This window comes from Polyodon spathula, chromosome 27 (assembly GCF_017654505.1).
Source record: "Polyodon spathula isolate WHYD16114869_AA chromosome 27, ASM1765450v1, whole genome shotgun sequence".
Lineage (NCBI taxonomy): Eukaryota > Metazoa > Chordata > Actinopteri > Acipenseriformes > Polyodontidae > Polyodon > Polyodon spathula.
In genome coordinates, this window is record NC_054560.1 from 737,717 (window position 1) to 757,577 (window position 19,861).

Here is a 19,861-nt window from a genome sequence, read left to right on the forward strand (position 1 = left end):
ACCTCATCTTGAATATTGTGTTCAGTTCTGGTCACCTCGCTATAAAAAAGATATTGCTGCTCTAGAAAGAGTGCAAAGAAGAGCGACCAGAATTATTCCGGGCTTAAAAGGCATGTCATATGCAGACAGGCTAAAAGAATTGAATCTGTTCAGTCTTGAACAAAGAAGACTACGTGGCGACCTAATTCAAGCATTCAAAATTCTAAAAGGTATTGACAGTGTCGACCCAAGGGACTTTTTCAGCCTGAAAAAGAAACAAGGACCAGGGGTCACAAATGGAGTTTAGAAAAAGGGGCATTCAGAACAGAAAATAGGAGACACTTTTTTACACAGAGAATTGTGAGGGTCTGGAATCAACTCCCCAGTAATGTTGTTGAAGCTGACACCCTGGGATCCTTCAAGAAGCTGCTTGATGAGATTTTGGGATCAATAAGCTACTAACAACCAAACGAGCAAGATGGGCCGAATGGCCTCCTCTCGTTTGTAAACTTTCTTATGTTCTCGAAGGAAACAATGACTACTGGTCTGTAGTTACCTGGTTCTGTTTTGTTTCCCTTTTTGTGGATCGGTATTACGTTTGCAATTTTCCAGTCTGTCGGTACCACCCCTGTGTCAAGAGACTGCTGCATGATCTTGGTTAGCGGTTTGTAAATTACTTCTTTCATTTCTTTGAGTACTACTGGGAGGATCTCATCCGGCCCAGGGGATTTGTTTATTTTAAGAGCTCCTAGTCCCTTTAACACTTCTGCCTCAGTAATGCTAAAGGTATTTAAAACTGGACAGGAACTGGATGACATGTGGGGCATGTTGTCAGTATCTTCCTTTGTAAAAACTTGTGAAAAGTAATCATTTAACATATTTGCTATTTTTTTTTCTTCATCTACGATTTTGCCATTTGTATCTCTTAAACATTTAATCTCCTCTTTGAATGTTCTCTTGCTGTTGTAATATTGGAAATAGGCACAACTGTAAAACTGCAAATAGGCAAATAGGCACAACTGTAAAACCGATAGGGGCCAAGGTTGTCTCAATTGTTTCTACTAACTTGGCTTTTTCAGGCACAATAAAGGTGGATCAAACACATGAAATTCTTTCTTAAGTAGCATCGTAGGTGGCTATGATATTTCTGCATAACTGTCAAGAATAATTATAAACGCCAAGAAAGCTAGTGTGGTTGGTGGTTTAATAGTTTGAATCAATTTAATTTGGTTAATTTGTGGATGGAGTGCCAACCTCATAGCCTAGGTCAGAGGTTCCCAAACTGGGTGCCGGGGATCCCTTACGCTGCAAGATGATTTCAGGTTAAAATGACCATGCCAATGCAATGTTCCAGACTTGGGGAGCAATTAATTTACAAGAATGCTGATGTTAGGTGCTTGGGGTTATTCTGAATGTACCACTGATGTTACCATTATACAACAAAATGGGGAGGAGTTTAAGGAGAACAAAATAGGCAACCACATCATTTTTTTACGTTAAATAAAATAAATAAATTTAGAAATTTGGTAGAAATTCTTAATGTTTTCTTCCCACCTACAAAGTCATACTGCTCGTGCTTCTCTTTACAGACAGGCTTATGTTGCACTTGCAGTCAGGCTGTTTACAGCTGAGTACAGTATGAAGTGGTTTCTCAAACATCCAAAAAGTAATAATGAAACAGTGCACATGAACAACCTATCTAACTAAAGGCATCAACATTTCCGGGTGGGGATCCTCAGCCAGGATGCCTAATGTCATGGGGGGCCGTGAGCCAAAAAAGTTTGGGAACCCCTGGCCTGGTCCTTTTGTTAGAGATTTTGGCTCCAACATTTTTCAGTTGTGTCAAAACATATTTCATTTACATGATCAATGAAATAATTTGTGCAAATGTACATATGCTTCTGCATCAGACATGGCCAAATTTAAATGAACTTATTTCCAAAACCAACGTAATCCCGCCGTTATGTTAAGTGCAGGGGTCTTTCAATAATGCTGCTTCACCTGGAAGCGAGTAGTGCTTACCTTAGTGGAATAAATAAACCAGAGTTAAGGAATGATATACCTGGTGTAGTTTTCAATCATTGTTACTTATTTAAACCATAATGAACACAAAAGGATTGATTTGTATTTATGCATTTCAGCATTTATTCAGTCAATACATGGAGACATTTTTGGTGGATAGTGAGCAACACATATAACAGTTTTGAATAGGGCTGATTATTTCTAAAAGAATCCCTATCTAAAAATGCAGACATAAAAACACACTTAAAATCAACTCCCACAGTGGATGGCACTAACACTAATGTATGTATACTGTACTCTGGCTTACAATGCATATTGCAGAACAGAACAACAGACTTGGCTAACTTCCTGTCCTGTGGTGCCAGGCTGGACTGGTACTTTTTTTTTTGTGGGAGCGCTCTGACAAAGTCAATATTTTATTTTGGAATTTGCATTTAATAGGTCCTAATATCAAACTTTCTTGTATATATTTAATGACACTTTAAAGACGATGCTTCCATTATTTTTATTAGTTCTGTAGCTATCACAAGAAAAAGTCTGCTCTGGCCCCACTACACCCCTGACAATACGTTTAAAACTCCTGGGTTATTGAACCAAGCCATATTTTCAATACGGTTTATTAAATTACTTAAATGTCAACCCACCTGTAGTGCTGAATCATGTGATAAATTGAGCATACTTTTCAAATTGATCAAATTGACAGAGATCAATGGTCCTATTATGTACCAAAACGCTTCATACCAAAAGTTCATTCAGTTAAACATTGCAGTATAAGGGACATGCAATATGAGAATAAAATGTAATTATCAAAAGCATAATTTTTGACCTTAGCAAACTTAATAATTCATGACTTGTAATGTAATTGTAATGTAATTGCATCATGACATCACCGTGCAAAATAGAGCCCTATGCATCTATTGGCCATATGTAAATTATTTTAACACAGTGTAATGTGCAGATAAAAGACATCTAAAAAAAAAAGCATTTTTAATCATCTTAAATTTAGTTAACAAAACATGTGATTTTTAAGAAAATTAGCAACTTATAAAATCAAGAAATCCATATAAACGTTGCAGTAGTACATTCTTCATGTGAATCCATCCTGATTCATGAGTCTGAAGCCTATGTGAGCAGAATCTATCCATTTACGATTCTGTTGGAGACTGCACCAGGCAGAGTGTAAAGGAGCAACAGAATGAATAAAGCTAATATAAGCAAGATAAAAGCTATGATAATATATTTCTTGTAATTTCTCCAGATTAAGTGAAAGAAACACTTAAAAGGATTGACGAACCAGGAGAATGAAGTGTCTGGGCGGCTAAGAAAAAACAAAAAAAGGCATGTTAGTAACACTGTAAATACAACATCAGAGGCCAGTTTAGGCCCATCAGATTTCATTATCTTATTTTGTTTTTTACAGTCTCCTTGCAATCATTCTGAGCAAATGAAAATAAGAATTTATGAACGAGAGGAGGCCATTCTGCCAATCCGTGCGTGTCCAGTTCCTAGTAAGTGATTGATCTCAAAACTCTATAAAGTTGGGTCAGAAATGATCCCAATCCATACCCTCATCACTCCTCTACTCAATCCATACCTCATCACTCCTCTGCTCAATCCATACCTCATCACTCCTTTGCTCAATCCATACCTCATCACTCCTCTGCTCAATCCATACCCTCATCATTCCTCTGCTCAATCCATACCCTCATCACTCCTCTGCTCAATCCATACCCTCATCACTCCTCTACTCAATCCATACCTCATCACTCCTCTGCTCAATCCATACCTCATCACTCCTTTGCTCAATCCATACCTCATCACTCCTCTGCTCAATCCATACCCTCATCACTCCTCTGCTCAATCCATACCCTCATCACTCCTCTGCTCAATCCATACCCTCATCACTCCTCTGCTCAATCCATACCTTCATCCCTCCTTTGCTCAATCCATCCCTCATCACTCCTCTGCTCAATCCATACCTCATCACTCCTCTGCTCAATCCATACCTCATCACTCCTTTGCTCAATCCATACCCTCATCACTCCTCTGCTCAATCCATACCTCATCACTCCTCTGCTCAATCCATACCTCATCACTCCTCTGCTCAATCCATACCCTCATCACTCCTCTGCTCAATCCATACCTCATCACTCCTCTGCTCAATCCATACCTCATCACTCCTCTGCTCAATCCATACCCTCATCACTCCTCTGCTCAATCCATACCTCATCACTCCTCTGCTCAATCCATACCTCATCACTCCTCTGCTCAATCCATACCCTCATCACTCCTCTGCTCAATCCATACCCTCATCACTCCTCTGCTCAATCCATACCCTCATCACTCCTCTGCTCAATCCATACCTCATCACTCCTCTGCTCAATCCATACCCTCATCACTCCTCTGCTCAATCCATACCCTCATCACTCCTCTGCTCAATCCATACCCTCATCACTCCTCTGCTCAATCCATACCCTCATCACTCCTCTGCTCAATCCATACCTCATCACTCCTCTGCTCTCAACTTCATTTCCTCCATGAGTAAAACACTTGTTCAGAGTGGATGACAGACAGATAAATTTGAAGTAAAAGTTTCGTACAGGAACAACGTACTAAAGACTAAAACACACCACAGATTTTTCGTCACAAAGGACGGGAAAAGACTCGTCACCGTGTGGAACTTGTGTACATTTAAAAAACTCCCGGTGGAGTGTTTTTTTAGATATATATATATATATATATATATATATATATATATATATATATATATATATATATATATATATTAATTATTTTAGTAGGCGCCAATTGATTTTACCCCATTTTTCTCCCAATTTGAAATAGCCAATCTATTATTCTAGGCTCAGCTCACCACTACCACCCCTGCAGTGACTCAGGAGCGGTGAAGACGAACACACGCGGTCCTCCGAAGCTTGTGCCGTCTATCGACTTTTTTTTTTTCACTCTGCAGGCCCGCCAGGCAGCCACATCAGAGCTACATTGTCAGAGGACAATTGTCTGGCCATACTACAGGGGTCGCTGATGTGCGGTGAGCCGAGGACACCCTGGCCGACCTAAGCCCTCCCCACTTGGGCGACACAGAGTATTGATTAGGGTTAACTTGTTTTAAGATTTCATAGCTTCAGGGTGGAAAAATAGAAATAATCAACAAGATAAAAAAGTCTGTTGGAAAACCTGTCCATGTGCGCTAGTGCCAGTGGTTGGTATAACTTTTGGGGTGCGGCCTTATTTCATGCTAGCATTGAGTAATTTCGATGGCTGCGCAGAGCGGGTCACCAGTGTTTCAAACTAACTAGGTAAGGGGAGGTTTATTTGAAAATTAGGCACAGACAATCCCATTATGAAAATAATAAATGGTGAAATAGAAGGAGCAAGTGTGCAAAACAAAGAGCACACTTTTTAAAAATATAGTGCTAATATATACATGTATATACTGAGCACTCGTTAATCACATCCGTCCCGGGTGTTTGCGGTTGACTCTTGAAAGCGGACCGATATAATTACTGTTGCAGAATTTGTATGTTAGTTTGAGAATGAGAAGAGCTTTGTTCCTTGGAGTGTAATGGGTTGACCACTAGAGTTCCCACATGTATGCACGCTTCCTGAAAATCCATACTTGCTTGTTTCCTTAACAAATTAAGGATAATGGTCAATTGTTTAACTGTTTGTTAAAGTTAATGACACCTTGATAAAAAGGGCTTAGCCGATAGCTTTTTTCTGATGGGGGTATAGAGGCGTAAGGAAGTGAAAGCATGCGTGCATTGAGGAAGCCGAAGAGAAAGAAACCAAAACCAAAAAGCAAGCAAGAGATCTGTTTGTTCCAGGACCATACTGTGCAGATAAGTAAAGCAATCACTATGTGCGAAGTTCAGGGGGAACATATGAACTACTTTGATTTTTATTTGTTTAGTTGGGTAAATGACTTATCCGTCCTGATGTCAGACAGGATCCGTACATAGTATTGTTTAGTTAGTGCTCCAAATGAGAGCTAGCTTTATTTTTTTTGTTTTGTTATCTTAACACTAAAGAATAAAGTATTTTAATTCAGATCGATATGGGGGCAAAAAGAATACTTCAGTATACTGCCAAAAGTGTAGAGTACTCATCTACTGGTGAGACCACACTTTGAATACTGTGCCCTGTTGTGGTCACTACAGTACCAGAGGACACTGTGGACCTGGGGAGAATCCAACGAAGAGCACCAGGCTAACCCTAGAGCTAAAGGGAATGAATTACGGAGACAGGCTGAAAGAACTAAACCTATTGAGCCTAGAACAGAGAAAAAGGGAGGACTAAGTCTAACATTTTAAAAGGAATTAAAAAAATTAACCCCAACCAAGATTAAGACCAGAAAATAGTTAGAAATGAAGCGAAAATAAACTTAAGACATTGGGAAGGAAACATGTGTTCACACAGAGAGTGGTGATGGTATGGACTTGTAGATCTAATTTAAATATCAACTATATACCAACAAACACCATAAATATGATTGCAGTAAAGCCACATATCATTGGTATTATACAGCAGCACCAACGTAAAGATACACAGTAAAACATGTTGTTCAACACAGCTTTTATATTTCATGCGCTTTAGGATTTTTACACTTTATCTCCAAACCTCCCAGAATAGAAGATTGCTTCACTAGACACCTCTTTTTTTTAATTGTCTAAATTCAAATGGAATGACCTTCTAGTTACATTCAAAATGCCTCCAGCCTCTATTTATTCAAATCTAATGTAATAGGTAATTAAATTCATGAAACAGCCTTGCTTCCTCGTGCAATCTACCCTGGACAAATAAATATAAAAATGTGAGATGTATACATATTTTGTTAGAGCAAGATGAAGAGGGGAGATATGTTCACAGCTAATAATACAAATTGGTGCTAGTTCTTACACTTCCTTTTGTTAGCATGTATATTTTAAAATGTATTTAATTCATACTTAGGTTTCTCAAGTGGTTCTGGTTCTTTTCTTGCCTTGCCAACAGGGGATTTCTGAGCCTCTTCAGCATGTAACAAGTGGAACTCTGCTTCCACCTTTCCCTGTAAGAAAAATGATATATACGTGTGTGTGTGTGTGTGTGTGTGTGTGTGTGTGTGTGTGTGTGTATATAATTAAATCACTCCGTCAGAATGTTTGCTATAATTATGTAGACAAGGGCAAACTACATTTGTTTTTGTTTTGTGAAGTTAATTACATGTTTAAGATGTTTTAGTGCATTTAATTTTTACCTAAACTCAGTCCCATCAATTATTGTGTGTCACTATAACACCTCTGCAATACCCATTTCCAGCTGCGGAAGTGTTTCATTCAATTACAACAAAATTGAACTTAAATTATTTCTGTGCTATAAATAGAACAGTGTTAAAATGTATTTTATTTAACACAAGTTTAACGATAACAGTAACAATTAACACTAAAGATAATATCCTAGCTGTTTGACAATCATTTGGAACAGGAGCTGCTGTCATGCAGATTTTGCAATAGGTATTTTATTTGTGTATCATATTGGTAAAATTGCCAGAGTTGTTATGAATGCTCTCGATGATTAGGTACAATGTAAATACTGTTATTTTCAATATAGCTTTTTATTGAACTAAATGTGATGTTTACCGTAAGTTCACCAGATTTGGCAAAGGGCCACCAGCCTCTGACACGTTTTTGCTGGAAAATTGAGATTTTTTCAGCTTTATTTATCATATCCAGGTTGCAAGCTTTTGCTGACTTTACACCTCGACTGAACCCATGCAGGTCCAGTTCAATGGCCCCTAGAAAAAAACAAATAATTTTTTGTAAAGGGAGTGTAAAATTTCACATTCAAATGTTGAAATATCTTAATACCCTATTAAATTCCCTAAGCAACAGAAATGATCAATGTGTCCCATGTTTCAAAATGAAGAGAAGAGCTCATGTAATGCTATCTTGTTTGGATTGCAACTTTAGAAGCAGTTAATCAGGATGAGAGATGGATTTTAACTGAGCATCAACATGCAATCAAGTTATGTTATATTGAGGGCTTCTGATTTTCGGTTTTAAATGATAAAATCTGATAACAACCCGATACAAAAAAAATGAAATAGGGGTCTAGCCAAAAAACAGGAAAAACACTGGTTACTCAATTCACATTGACTCACTCCTTTCCCCATTTAAAAAAAACAAACTACTACAAAAAAACAAAAACAAAAACAAACTACCTTTCCATGCAGCTGGGCAATGTCCCTCCTTCCTGACTCGTGTCTATCACTATAAATGTATGTTTTTGTGATTTTATTGTATTTTTTTTAAACCCAACACCTCCTTATGCCAGACAAATATATCCGGTTTAGCAAGGGGCTACTCTAGGTATGACTATGAAAAACCTTTTGATAGAAATATATTTTTTATTTGGGGTGAAGGTGGGGGGCCCACTATAGAATCTGATGGGATTCCAAGGTTCCAAGAGCCTGGTCTGATCCTGGTCCTCTCCCCGTGGGTGACTTCAGCAACCAAGTCCTGATGGAAGTCTGAGTGGTATGGTCCCAGGCAGCAGTGGTGGCTGGACAGGAGGTTGCAGCAGTCCTCCCCCTACTTCGCTCTGACTGCGCTCCGAGCCACATGCCCAAGCCGGAACATGCCCCCTTTCCCCAGTACCTGTCCTGGATATCGATCACCCCAACCGACCACCCCCACTTACCTCGTGACTGATTGGCTCTGTCAATCCTACCAGGGGGTGCCCCTGTGGGCTGGCATACAATGGTTTTCTGGCACAGTGGTTCCTTGCCACCATAGTGGATGCAGGGGAGGTGGCCTTCCACCCCTTCAACAATGGCGGGACCACCCACCTTCTCAGCAAGGCTAAGCCTGGCAGCCTTTCCTTAGAGGTCCCCTTTGAAGATTTGCCCATTTGTCAGGGAAGCTAGGACTTGACTGTTTTTAAATCTAGATTAAATCATTTTTATAAAATTAACTTTTTTAACCTAAGCTTTTAATATTCTTTTATATTTATTTTTACTGCTGTTTTATTGTCTTATCTGTGTTAAAGCACTTTGAGGTCCTTTGATGAAATAAGTATTGTATAGTATTGAATTAAACACCTTTAAAACTGCAATATTTTCTGAAAGATGTGGATTGAAGAAAGAAACAAAAGGCAACAAAGCAGGGTGTTCCACTGCTCGCCCAAGTGGCTGAACGCATCTATCTGGTCAGTTGTTGTATCTCATACTTTATGTAGCCAAACTGGCTAGAAAAGAAAGTGTGTCATCACGTAGCCAGGTGTTTAAGCTCTTTGTTTACGGCCATGATGAAACACGTGGAACGATATAAAAAAATATGCCACATTAGCCGCGAAAAAAAGTACATTTTTTCTATATGCCAGTAACTGCAACGTTATTGAGACATTTCTTTATGATGTATTATTGTTTTAGGGTTAAGTGTCAACCATCATTCTTAAAAGAAAACACACAGCTAGAAGAACATAGCCATTCTTTTAATTTCAGCTTCCATTTAAAAACAAAAAGTGCAACCCTATTAATACAGATTTTAAGACAATCTGTGCCAGTCACACAAAGCCATATATAAAACACTGGATCTCAAGCCAACGACTGTAGTGGACACACTCGTCACTATACTGGCCAGTAGAACATAACATAGCATAAAATAAAGCAGCAGAGGAATAAGATGCAAGACTCCTAAACCATTACAACAGAAATGAAATGGGCTATATAAAAGTTGCATTGCAGTTACCACTACCAACATCATGATACGTTTGATTGAGAGGGAATGTTTGCTATCTGAAATTGGCATATTACAAAAATTGTATGTTTCAGCGATAGAAATTGTGAAGAAAATGGGGAAACTACTAAAATTTTAATGCCATGTTTTACAGTGTGGGTTTTGTGAATACATGTAATAGTAATATACAAAATTGGTTTGGAAATAAGGCAAGTGCTGAACTGCACACTTACCCAAAAAGTCATCAGAAGAAAGTCTTTCAAAATCCCAAACTTGGAGAACAAGCTCTGCTGGAAGCTTGCGTTCAGTCTTGTCCAAAGAGAAGATATTGTCCCTTTTGTTCACAACCAGTAGTTTCTCTGCAGGCAAATAGTTGAAGGGGAAGACAAAACGCCAGTTAAAGTTTCCTTCTCCAGTCAGCGAGTTATAGTGCACATCAGTCTCCTGCTTGTCATCTTCCAGACCTTTTAGCCACCTACAAAATAAAATAACATAATTAGCAAACATCATCTGGAAGAACACAGATTCTATGCGGGACATGTATCAAGATTGACAGATGCAGAGCTAAATTGGCAGCGTGTAAATTAGCACTCTGCTGCAGCACAAATTTGATTCTATCTCAAATATATTATATTAGCCCAAAATTAATGAGACATGGCATAAGCTGGCACATGTAAATGCTTAAATGCGCTGCGCCGGGGCTCAAAATGGGCTACTTCAATAAGATGGTCATTACCTCAATAGCTTGACACGTTAAAAAAAAAAAGAAAAAGTGCTATCTATACAGTAAATAACAATATAAGAAAACAGGCGAATGCAATGTCTAAATATATTACACCACATAACACACATAACAATTGCATTAGCGAAACAGCAGCAGGAATATAAATAAAAAATAAAGGCTCAGATCAAGGGAAATCAAGGTGAAATAAACATAATTCACGAAAACAGAAAATTCGAAAAGTACAGACACTAAATCTAAACGAAACGTGAACCAACAAAAGAAAGAACAAGATGCCATTACCGTTTTCGGTGTAGCCAAATTCCTCTTCTAGCTGTGACTAGTGCGTGTGTTTCACCTTCATTTCCCTCAGCCGCCTTTACTTTTATTTCTGTTCCTCCTCCTGTTTTGCGTATGCAGTTTTACGTGGTGTAATATATAATGTATTATTTTCTTGTCGTTATGTGCTTTTATTATTTTCATTTTGAAACCTCTAACCTGCTGCTGTTCTTTCTAGGATGCTTTTGAAAACGAACTATTTAAAGCTCATATGGCCTTCCTAAATATAGATTTTTAAATAAAAATAAATAATATTATCAATGCATGCCTGTTTTCTTACGTTCACTGCACAGTACATGTAATTTCTTTGTTACGTGTCAGCTGTAAAGGACTTCAAAAAGTAACACGAAGGTTTTCATGCTTGATATTCACACTAGGCTATTAGTATGCTAAACAGGAGGTATATTTTTTATTGATGTGTACAGGCTACTGTAAAAAAAACGGCTGATTTAGTTATATAAAAGGCGATTACAATGTCACAGATGGTTCTGGCATGTCCCTTATGCTATAAGTCATTAGATCCTTTTGTATGGAAGGCCTCTGTTGTAAGGGTGTGTGTTTCTTTGATGGACCCAGATTCAGTTAAAATGTGTTTGCTCACTGACGATAGGAATGAGAATGCAGAGATGGGAGCCCAGCTAACAAGATTTGAGTTTTTGCAGGTATCAGGCTTTTAAAGACTGTCACCCACACCTGTGAGCAGAAACTGACCCAAGACTGTCACAGCTATTGGAAGCAGGCTGATCTTTGGGCAACAACTTGATAATTTGTGAAACTGCAACAAATATTGTAATGAGTGTGACTGTAATGTGTTTTAAAGAATTTAAAACCAGTAGAAAATATTATTAGCAGATCTGTGTAAGGTCTGCATTGCATTGAAGGTCAGACTGGCCTGCTGAAAGTTCCAAACCTTCCTTATCAGCAAAAGCATCTTTTTTAATTAGACTCAGAGTCTCAAAACATTCTGATCCAGCGAGAGCAGAATGGCAGATTCTATGGAGCACAGTAAATATGCTAGAAGCAATCAAACTAGGTTTGATTATAGTAAGAAAAAACTAAAGTATTTAAATAAATAAGAAACCTAATATAATAACATTGAGTAAATGAATGAGCAGTCCTGAGTGTAAATATTCAATGAATATTAATATTAAAAAATTAGCCCATTGCCTTCTGTGTTTATCAGTGAGGTAAAATAATAGATTGCAGTTTATAAGAGATTGCTATTTTGACATATCTAAATACATGCCATACAATCATTTAAAGTATAAACTGTAACTTTACATATACAGTGAACCGCTTTGTGACCTCATCCTTACCTGCCTGTAGCACAGGCAGTGCTGAAAATGACTCATTGGTTTTGGCCAATGTAGCTGGGAATTTTTGATGGTCAGCAGTTTAAAAGCCAAGATCCTCTCTATAATGAGCGATCTTATTACTTTTAACAAACAGAAATACCTTTCGGATAACAGAAGACAGGAGTTTATCTTACAATAATCATTTATCTAAATATCACAGAAATGAATTAGAACCTGGCAGGAAGAGATGGGAATGGAAAGTGTAGGACGTGCTGATACGTTAAGTTAGATATTGGTTTGAAATAAGAGTATTGAAAAATGCTTAAGATAGTGTTTCATACTAATCAATCCTAAAATTGGCAAAAAGCAGAGGTTGTCTTAAAACCTGCTTTAACTGGATTTTGTAAGGTCAGACTTGGTTCAGTCACTATAACATTCTAATATATTAATGCTAGCCTGTATTTAGATAGAAATAACTGGACCTTTCATTAAAAGCTTAAAACATGTATCAATAGAGTAAAATAATATTACAATTTCTAGGGGTAACTGTTATACTTAAATAACTTAATTAGAAATACATCTTATAATGCCATTTAAAGATAAACTGTTGAAAGAACATAATAAAAATTTATTATCAGTTTCTCCAACTAAACAAACAGTGTCTTAGAATTACAATATCAATTAAACAAAAGAATATACAGGTTTAGTTTATATAAAGATTTTCTGCATTAATAAACAGATGCACTTATTTGTAGAGAGAGCTGTGGATTTTGAAAGTGAAATAGATCATTTTAAACTCTACGGTTTTTCTGTAAATGTTGGTCTCAGACACACAGTATAATTCTGGAAGGGTATTAGATCTTTGGTTTCTCAAAGAAGGATGTATCTCATTATTGTATATTATAAGAAAATAATGAAAGCTTAGTTATAAAATTAGGATCTACTTTTTTTTGTATTATCTGAAAAGATACCGGTCCAGACGCCTCTTGAATCTGCCAAAAAATGACTTCATACGGTGAATTTGGAAAGGTGCTTACAGTGGAGTTTCATATTAATTAAAACACTGGGCTTGGCAAGTAAACGAGGTGTGTGGAAACCTGCTGGTGCAAGCGAATTTTAGAAACAGAGAGAGGTCAGTTTTAGTCCAAGCTATGGTATAAGCTAATATAAGGCTATTATGTTTAACACGTTTTATTATAGCTTAAATTTTAATGGAAATAACTGAACTGACCACTGTATGCTTATTCAAAGGCTTGTGATAACCCCCTATATCACATCTGTATGTGAAGTTAAACTGGCCCGTTGACAACACACTGAAAAGGTAACATAATATACGGCTACGAGGGACACATCATTTTGACTAGGGATGCACCGAATTCAAGTTTGTCTCAAAAGGTTCGGCCGAATACCGACTCCTACAAAAACTGTCAAGAAAACTGAAGGAAACTGTTGAATGCAAAACAGACTGGCAGCTACTAACAAGGGACGTGCACAATCTATAGTTTTGAGCCTTTTAGTTAATAGTATTTTTATTACCAAATGGAAATATATCACTGAATATGATTTCAGTTTGAAACACAATTTACCGCTAGACCTCAAAATACAGAACCAAGAAAGGAGAGCTGCATCTTTGCCGTAACCCACTATTTTCTTTAATGACGTTTCAGCCTGTGTCACCTGATCTGAGAGTAGGGTTGCCAACAGTCTCCAGAATCTCGGGACGCTTTAGAAAGTCAGGTTTTGTAACTCACCTCTCTAAACTGCAATGTATTCAGTAAAGTGATTGTGAATTGTGCAAACTGTTGCTAAATTAATTGATTGTTTTACTTAGTTATTACCAAAACCACACACATGCATGTGAGGATCAGACCTATACAGGAGCTGATTGGCTTTCTGAGTCTCTGACTGGGCGGGATTGTGTGAAGCAAGAAATATTAAACAAATAGAAACTTTACCTGCTGCCACAAGGTTAAATGAAAGAGTGCAGGTGAGTGCAAAGTTATCTATAATAATGGTGTTGCACTATTCTGATAGATACTGTTTACTGTATTAAAATTTTTTAAAAAATCAAGCAATACAAGAATCGCAAACACATTTACTAAATTGCTGAAGCAATTCACACTCCCTTGACATGTGGAATACATTGCAGTTTAGAGAGGTGAGTTAAAAAACCTGACCTGCCTTAGTGTCCCGAGATTCTGGAGCCTGCTGACAACCCTATCTGACAGCTGTGAAGAAATAATTACCGTGATGAGTGACCTGAATCTCCCTGCGAAATAAAACCCACCGTGTGTGTGTAACACATATCATAGTTTTAAAAATATTTTAATAAAACACAGCAGTTCCCAAATAAATCAACTTGTATTGGCACATTACAATAATGTAAGTTAATTTACTAAAGCATACTGTTCAACGACGTCTTGCACATCTGACAGTTGTAAAGTTATAAAATTTTGACCCAGCTTAATATAATCAAATAGAGCTGGTGTTACATATCAAAAACATCTCTCAGAAATTTTTAGGGAAAGGAGGGGTGGAGGATAGTGAACCATGAGCTCACATTCAGTTCATTTTGAAACAGAGTTGACCGAATCCTTCTAGAAAATATAATTAATTCAAAGATAGGAACTATCAAGGCAGGCTGATGATCAGATTTAATTGGGACTCCTGATTTATTCAATGGAGGGAAAATCCTATAAAAACCAAGGTAAAACCCCAGTCAAGTATTGCTCGACTTGCTAACTACTAGTTGTGTGGTCCATGCTCTGAGGATCTCTGAAAAACTGATTGCTGTTTGGTCGTATTCACAAGTCACTGCCGCCATAATGCTCTTTCCTATCGGCTACTTCCTGACTTTTTGTTTGCACCCAAATAAGACCAATTTGAAATCAGACTTATTTGTGAACCCTTTTAGATCTGGCACAGCTGTTCTGATGCTTCATAAATCTTATTTTAATATCACAGACTTAATTTACAAATGAGTCCCACCTACAATTTACCCATGCATATAATTAAGGCTTGACACACTTTAAAATGCATAGCTAATGAGCAGCGGAGCACATTGCACAGTGGTGCACATTGCACGGTGGAGTGCATTTTGGCGGTGCTAACATGGCCTTAACTTGCCAAAAGTGTCAATGCATGCAGGGCAATTTTAAGGCTGGCATAAACTCTGCGCTTTGGCCTTAATGCAGTCTCAAAAGCTTGACATATGACCCCCTATGTCTATTATCTAATGTTATAAAGAGGTTAAATAACATAAGAGATCCTGTCCAGCGACTACCCCGGTGGTGTGAGTTTAATTGTAAAGGGTAAGAAAAGCTCTCATGATCAAGTGTTTAAATCTGGTCGGTAACCTCGGCATAACCAAGGGGCCGCTGCGGCAGCCCACAAAACGGCTTCTGGGGCGCCACCAACAAAACTGATTTTTAACTCAATTGTCAGGTTGTAATACCTGCAGAAAACCAACAAACTTACAGAAACAGACTTGGGCAAAGCATAGAGTACAATTATACTGTATTTATTTAAAATAAATGGAAATCTTTGAACAAAGGTATTACTGCTATACCGCTGCTATCATCTTTTCAGTCAACAATCTTAAACCACCCAGAATTCACAATGTAAAACCACCCAGAATTCACAATGTAAAACCATCCAGAATGCACAATGTAAAACCACACAGAATTCAAAACAGTGCTCATCTGTGCAACAGCAAAGATAAATAATTATTAAAATGGGTTTAATTTACAATTACTGGCTGCCCATTACTTCTGTGTTTCTTAAATAAAACCAAAAAACATTTATCTTAAAATAAAACAATTTATTTAATTTGGCCAACTTCACCCCTGTCGTTCCGCTGGCTCAGCACTTCGCATACAGTTACTGCATAAGCATTGATTACGTACTTCCACATGACTTTGGCTGCGTGCCTTGGAACAGTTGCCAAGCAACCACTGACAGACTGCGTGCGGTGTGAGAAAATCACTCCAGCAAAAAAAAAAAAAAAAAAAAGAAGCTGGCTGCGCAAGTGCCAAGGCGGTGGATCTAATTAATGTTTTTTTTAAATGTAATACATTGATAGAGAAACGCATAGACAACCACAGGTGTCTGGAGATTTGGATCATGATGCCCTACTTGTTCTTTACCTCCTGCTGAGCTCAAATGAGGTCAAAGAAACAATCACTTCTAACCTTGTGTGTTTACAAACACCTATACAAATGAATTGTGGTTTGTTTGGTTTTTTCCTGTCATGTACTGTACAGTGCTTTGTGATACATTTGTATAAAAAGCACTATACAAATACAATGAATAAATAAATATAAATAGAATAAATACTATATCTAGTGTTGGATCAAGGTAGTTTATGAACATAACATAAGAAAGTTTACAAACGAGAGGAGGCCATTCGGCCCATCTTGCTCGTTTGGTTGTTAGTAGCGTATTGATCCCAGAATCTCATCAAGCAGCTCCTTGAAGGATCCCAGCATGCCAGCTTCAGCAACATTACTGGGGAGATATACTGTGTCAAAGTAATAGTAAATATAAATATACTTACCCTTTTACATAAATGTCACTTGACTGCTGGCCTGTAATAAAGTTTTCATCTTCTAAGATGACGTCTTCAGTGTTCCAAATTATTATCCTCAACTCATATCTTAAAAATAAAGCAAACTGTTATAGATGGCAAAAAACAAACAAAGCACAAAAATATCAATATTACTTCAGCGTAGGATTTAAACCTGACATATACCAAGTAGCTCTGTGTGTGTTTGTGCATCCAGTGTTTTTTTTTCGATAAGTTATAATTGTATTTATTTATTTATTTGATTAATTAGTTTTAAAAAAAATAAGTCATTTTGCTAAACAATTTAGAATTTACTTTTCAGAAGTATTGGAATCTACTTATTGTATTTCTCAATAAAACCTTCAACTCTTCAGCAGTCTGGGATAGGAACTATTATATGTCCATTTCTATTTTAAGTTCTTACAGAGTGTGGACAGAGCTGCAGCCTGCTTGTAGAGTAGCATTACAGCCTTGGATTTGTGACTGAAGTGGCTGGTGTGGACAATCGAGTCACAGGCTCAGGTGAGTTGCATTGTGGGGGTAACGAGTCCGTGTTTTGGCACTTTCTTTTTAGACACTCTCACTTCTGGTGATGTCACCCAAGTATAAATAACCGGATAAGTATTAGTTTCCGAGTACAAGTAAGAATAGTATAAATAATGGCTTCTCTACATATTAAGACATTTACCCTTTAGGCTTTCGTGGAGATATGTCAACAGGAGGTCCTGGGGGAGGCATGTCCATTGGGAACATATCCACCCACATCTGCAACTGACCCTACAGAGCACAAACAAAACAAACATATCTTCAAAACAGATATAAGGTAAACGAGTGATGCAAACTAAAGACACTGAGCAGATCAAACATGTTTTAACAATATGTGGCATTAGCAGCTTCAAAAAGACAGTCAGACTTGAACTAAATTTATGCTGTATAACTTGAGCACCTGGATAGGTCTCTTTACTGTAATGCATAGGTAGAACCCATTAAAGTTTAAATGCATAGAACTAACAAAATACAGTCAACTCTCATGAATACAAATTTCAAGGAACCAGCAAAAAAAAAATCTGTCTTATCTGTAATTATCAAGCTAAATGAATGCTGTCAGTGTTTACTGAGGTTACAGTAACACTGAAATCAAATTTCAATGACAGTACAATGAAAAGTATTAGACATTTTAAAGTGCTGTGCATTTTCTTACTATCACTAAGTGAACATTACACAAGGGTATATTACATGTGCAGTACTGTACTGTTGAAATTTATAATACAACGTTATTACATAGTAGTCCCATATACAGGCACAAAAGCAAGATGTCCTCAACATGGGGGTAGTTACCAAATCTTAAACGCTGCTGACTTGCATCCACAGTTTGCTGTTCATAGGCCTGCAGGAATACTCAAATCCTGAGCTACATCTTTATTTTTTTTTATATGGCAGTGCATTATCCACCACTTTCAACACTGTTGTCTGCAATAATGCATGTTTTTTATATGGCCACTTATTTCAGTCCTTCATGGAAATGGCAACGATGCATGAGAACTATTGCAATTCAACTATTCATGAGAACTATAGCAAGCATTGACTCATGGGGTGAATAATTATCTAACCAAGACATTTCAGTTTTTTTTCATTTTTCATTAACTGTTGTTTCACAATAAAAATCCTCTTGCCTCTTCAAAGTGTTGAGTAGGTTGTGTAAATCAAAGGAAAAAAAGTCCCATTTAACAGCATCAAGATTTCACGTTGTAACACAACAAACTGTGAAAACGTCCAAGGGGGGTGAACACTTACTATAGGCACTGTATAGCAACTCAACTCTGCATGAGAGCTACAGCAACTCAACTATGCATGAGAACTACAGCAACTCAACTATGTACGAGAACTACAGCAACTCAACTATGCATGAGAACTATAGCAACTTTAGTCTCAAACAACATTAAAATACAGTACAAAGATGTTTATCTGTTAATACATTTCCCAAGATCCTTTACATTCATCTGTTCAAATTAGGGCAATTTGATTCAAAATGTTCTTCCCTGCGGGGGCTCAAATATTATTTGCAACAGCATTGCCAAATTTGGCCAGAACCATGTAGAAAAATTGTAGTATCAGAAAATATGTTTATTCCAACTTCATTTGAATGAGAATTGATTGTATTTCTAGAAAATAATATATATTGTCATCAATGTTTATGTCTGAAGGTATTAATATGAAAGACATATAAATTATGAAAAGTTGAATTGCATTTTTAAAGGGTATTTAAGCTATTGTGATAGAAACAGAATGATTCCTGGTGGTAAATCTCCCTCCCGACCTGTGAGGGTACTAAGAAACGGGAACAGAGTACCCTGGACTGGTTGGCCGGACAATTGTTTCCCAGGGTTAAAAGGAAGTTGGTCATCTAGAAAGGGGGCGGCGCTTCAGTGCACTACCTCATCGACCCAGAAGGGAAATGATGTGGCAACCGCGGATTGGAGGAGAGGCTACAACTGTTTACCAAGAGGTCATGTGTGACTGACAAAAAGGGGATGAAGCAACGTGAAATGTGTTCTGAAAAAATTTGTTTTTAAAGTGTCTGAAATCTGCTTGGAAGTGGGGATAAAATCAGATATGAAAATGGATAAAATCATGTCCTGAGAAGATTGACATCAGCTCTGAAGAGGGCCCTGCTGTCTGCCTTGAGAGAGACCGTCTTGCAAGTACCTTGCGAGAGACTGCCTTGCCAGTGCTTATTAGAAGCATAATTGGTCCAATTAATCAATTTAGTGCACAGTTAGAACAAAAACCAGGAGGGAGAGCGACCCTCAGGACCAGGGTTGAATAGCCCTGAATTAATATATGTTTGAAACACTATATTAAAGTTAAGAAAAGTAACATTTATTTTGGGTTCGTGACCACTGATTTATCTACACAATATATAGAAATTACAAAAGCAGATGTAAAAAAAAAATAATATTAATGTATTTAACATTTACTCATTATACACTGTGGGAAGAGGGATATCATTTTTGTTTGTATCCTGTATCCTAGTATGTGCTGACTATGATTTACAGTTACTTACACATATGCTTCAAGTTCTTATCTGCTTGTGGGTCTGGGGTTTCGTTCCTATTAATTGTTGAGAGCTTGTGACGGAGAGTGAATGAATCCAAATCAACAATCTCCCTCTCGACCGGTGAGGGCACTGTACAACAGGAGCTGCGGG

At 37.5% G+C, this 19,861-nt stretch overlaps 1 protein-coding gene across 3 annotated transcripts in view; it reads right to left on the reverse strand.

The window, feature by feature from the left end:
- Positions 1 to 2,262: 2,262 nt before the first annotated feature.
- Positions 2,263 to 19,861, reverse strand: part of fer1l6 (fer-1 like family member 6) — a 164,743-nt gene continuing 147,144 nt past the window's right edge. For all 3 annotated transcript variants that reach the window (XM_041231013.1, XM_041231012.1, XM_041231014.1), the window contains 6 exons: positions 17,342 to 17,430; positions 16,645 to 16,743; positions 9,968 to 10,209; positions 7,638 to 7,792; positions 6,966 to 7,066; positions 2,263 to 3,319 (listed from right to left, as the gene is read on the reverse strand). In XM_041231013.1, the coding sequence (XP_041086947.1) occupies positions 3,139 to 3,319; positions 6,966 to 7,066; positions 7,638 to 7,792; positions 9,968 to 10,209; positions 16,645 to 16,743; positions 17,342 to 17,430 (867 nt within the window). In that variant the 3' untranslated portion in view covers positions 2,263 to 3,138. The remainder of the gene's footprint in view (positions 3,320 to 6,965; positions 7,067 to 7,637; positions 7,793 to 9,967; positions 10,210 to 16,644; positions 16,744 to 17,341; positions 17,431 to 19,861) is intronic.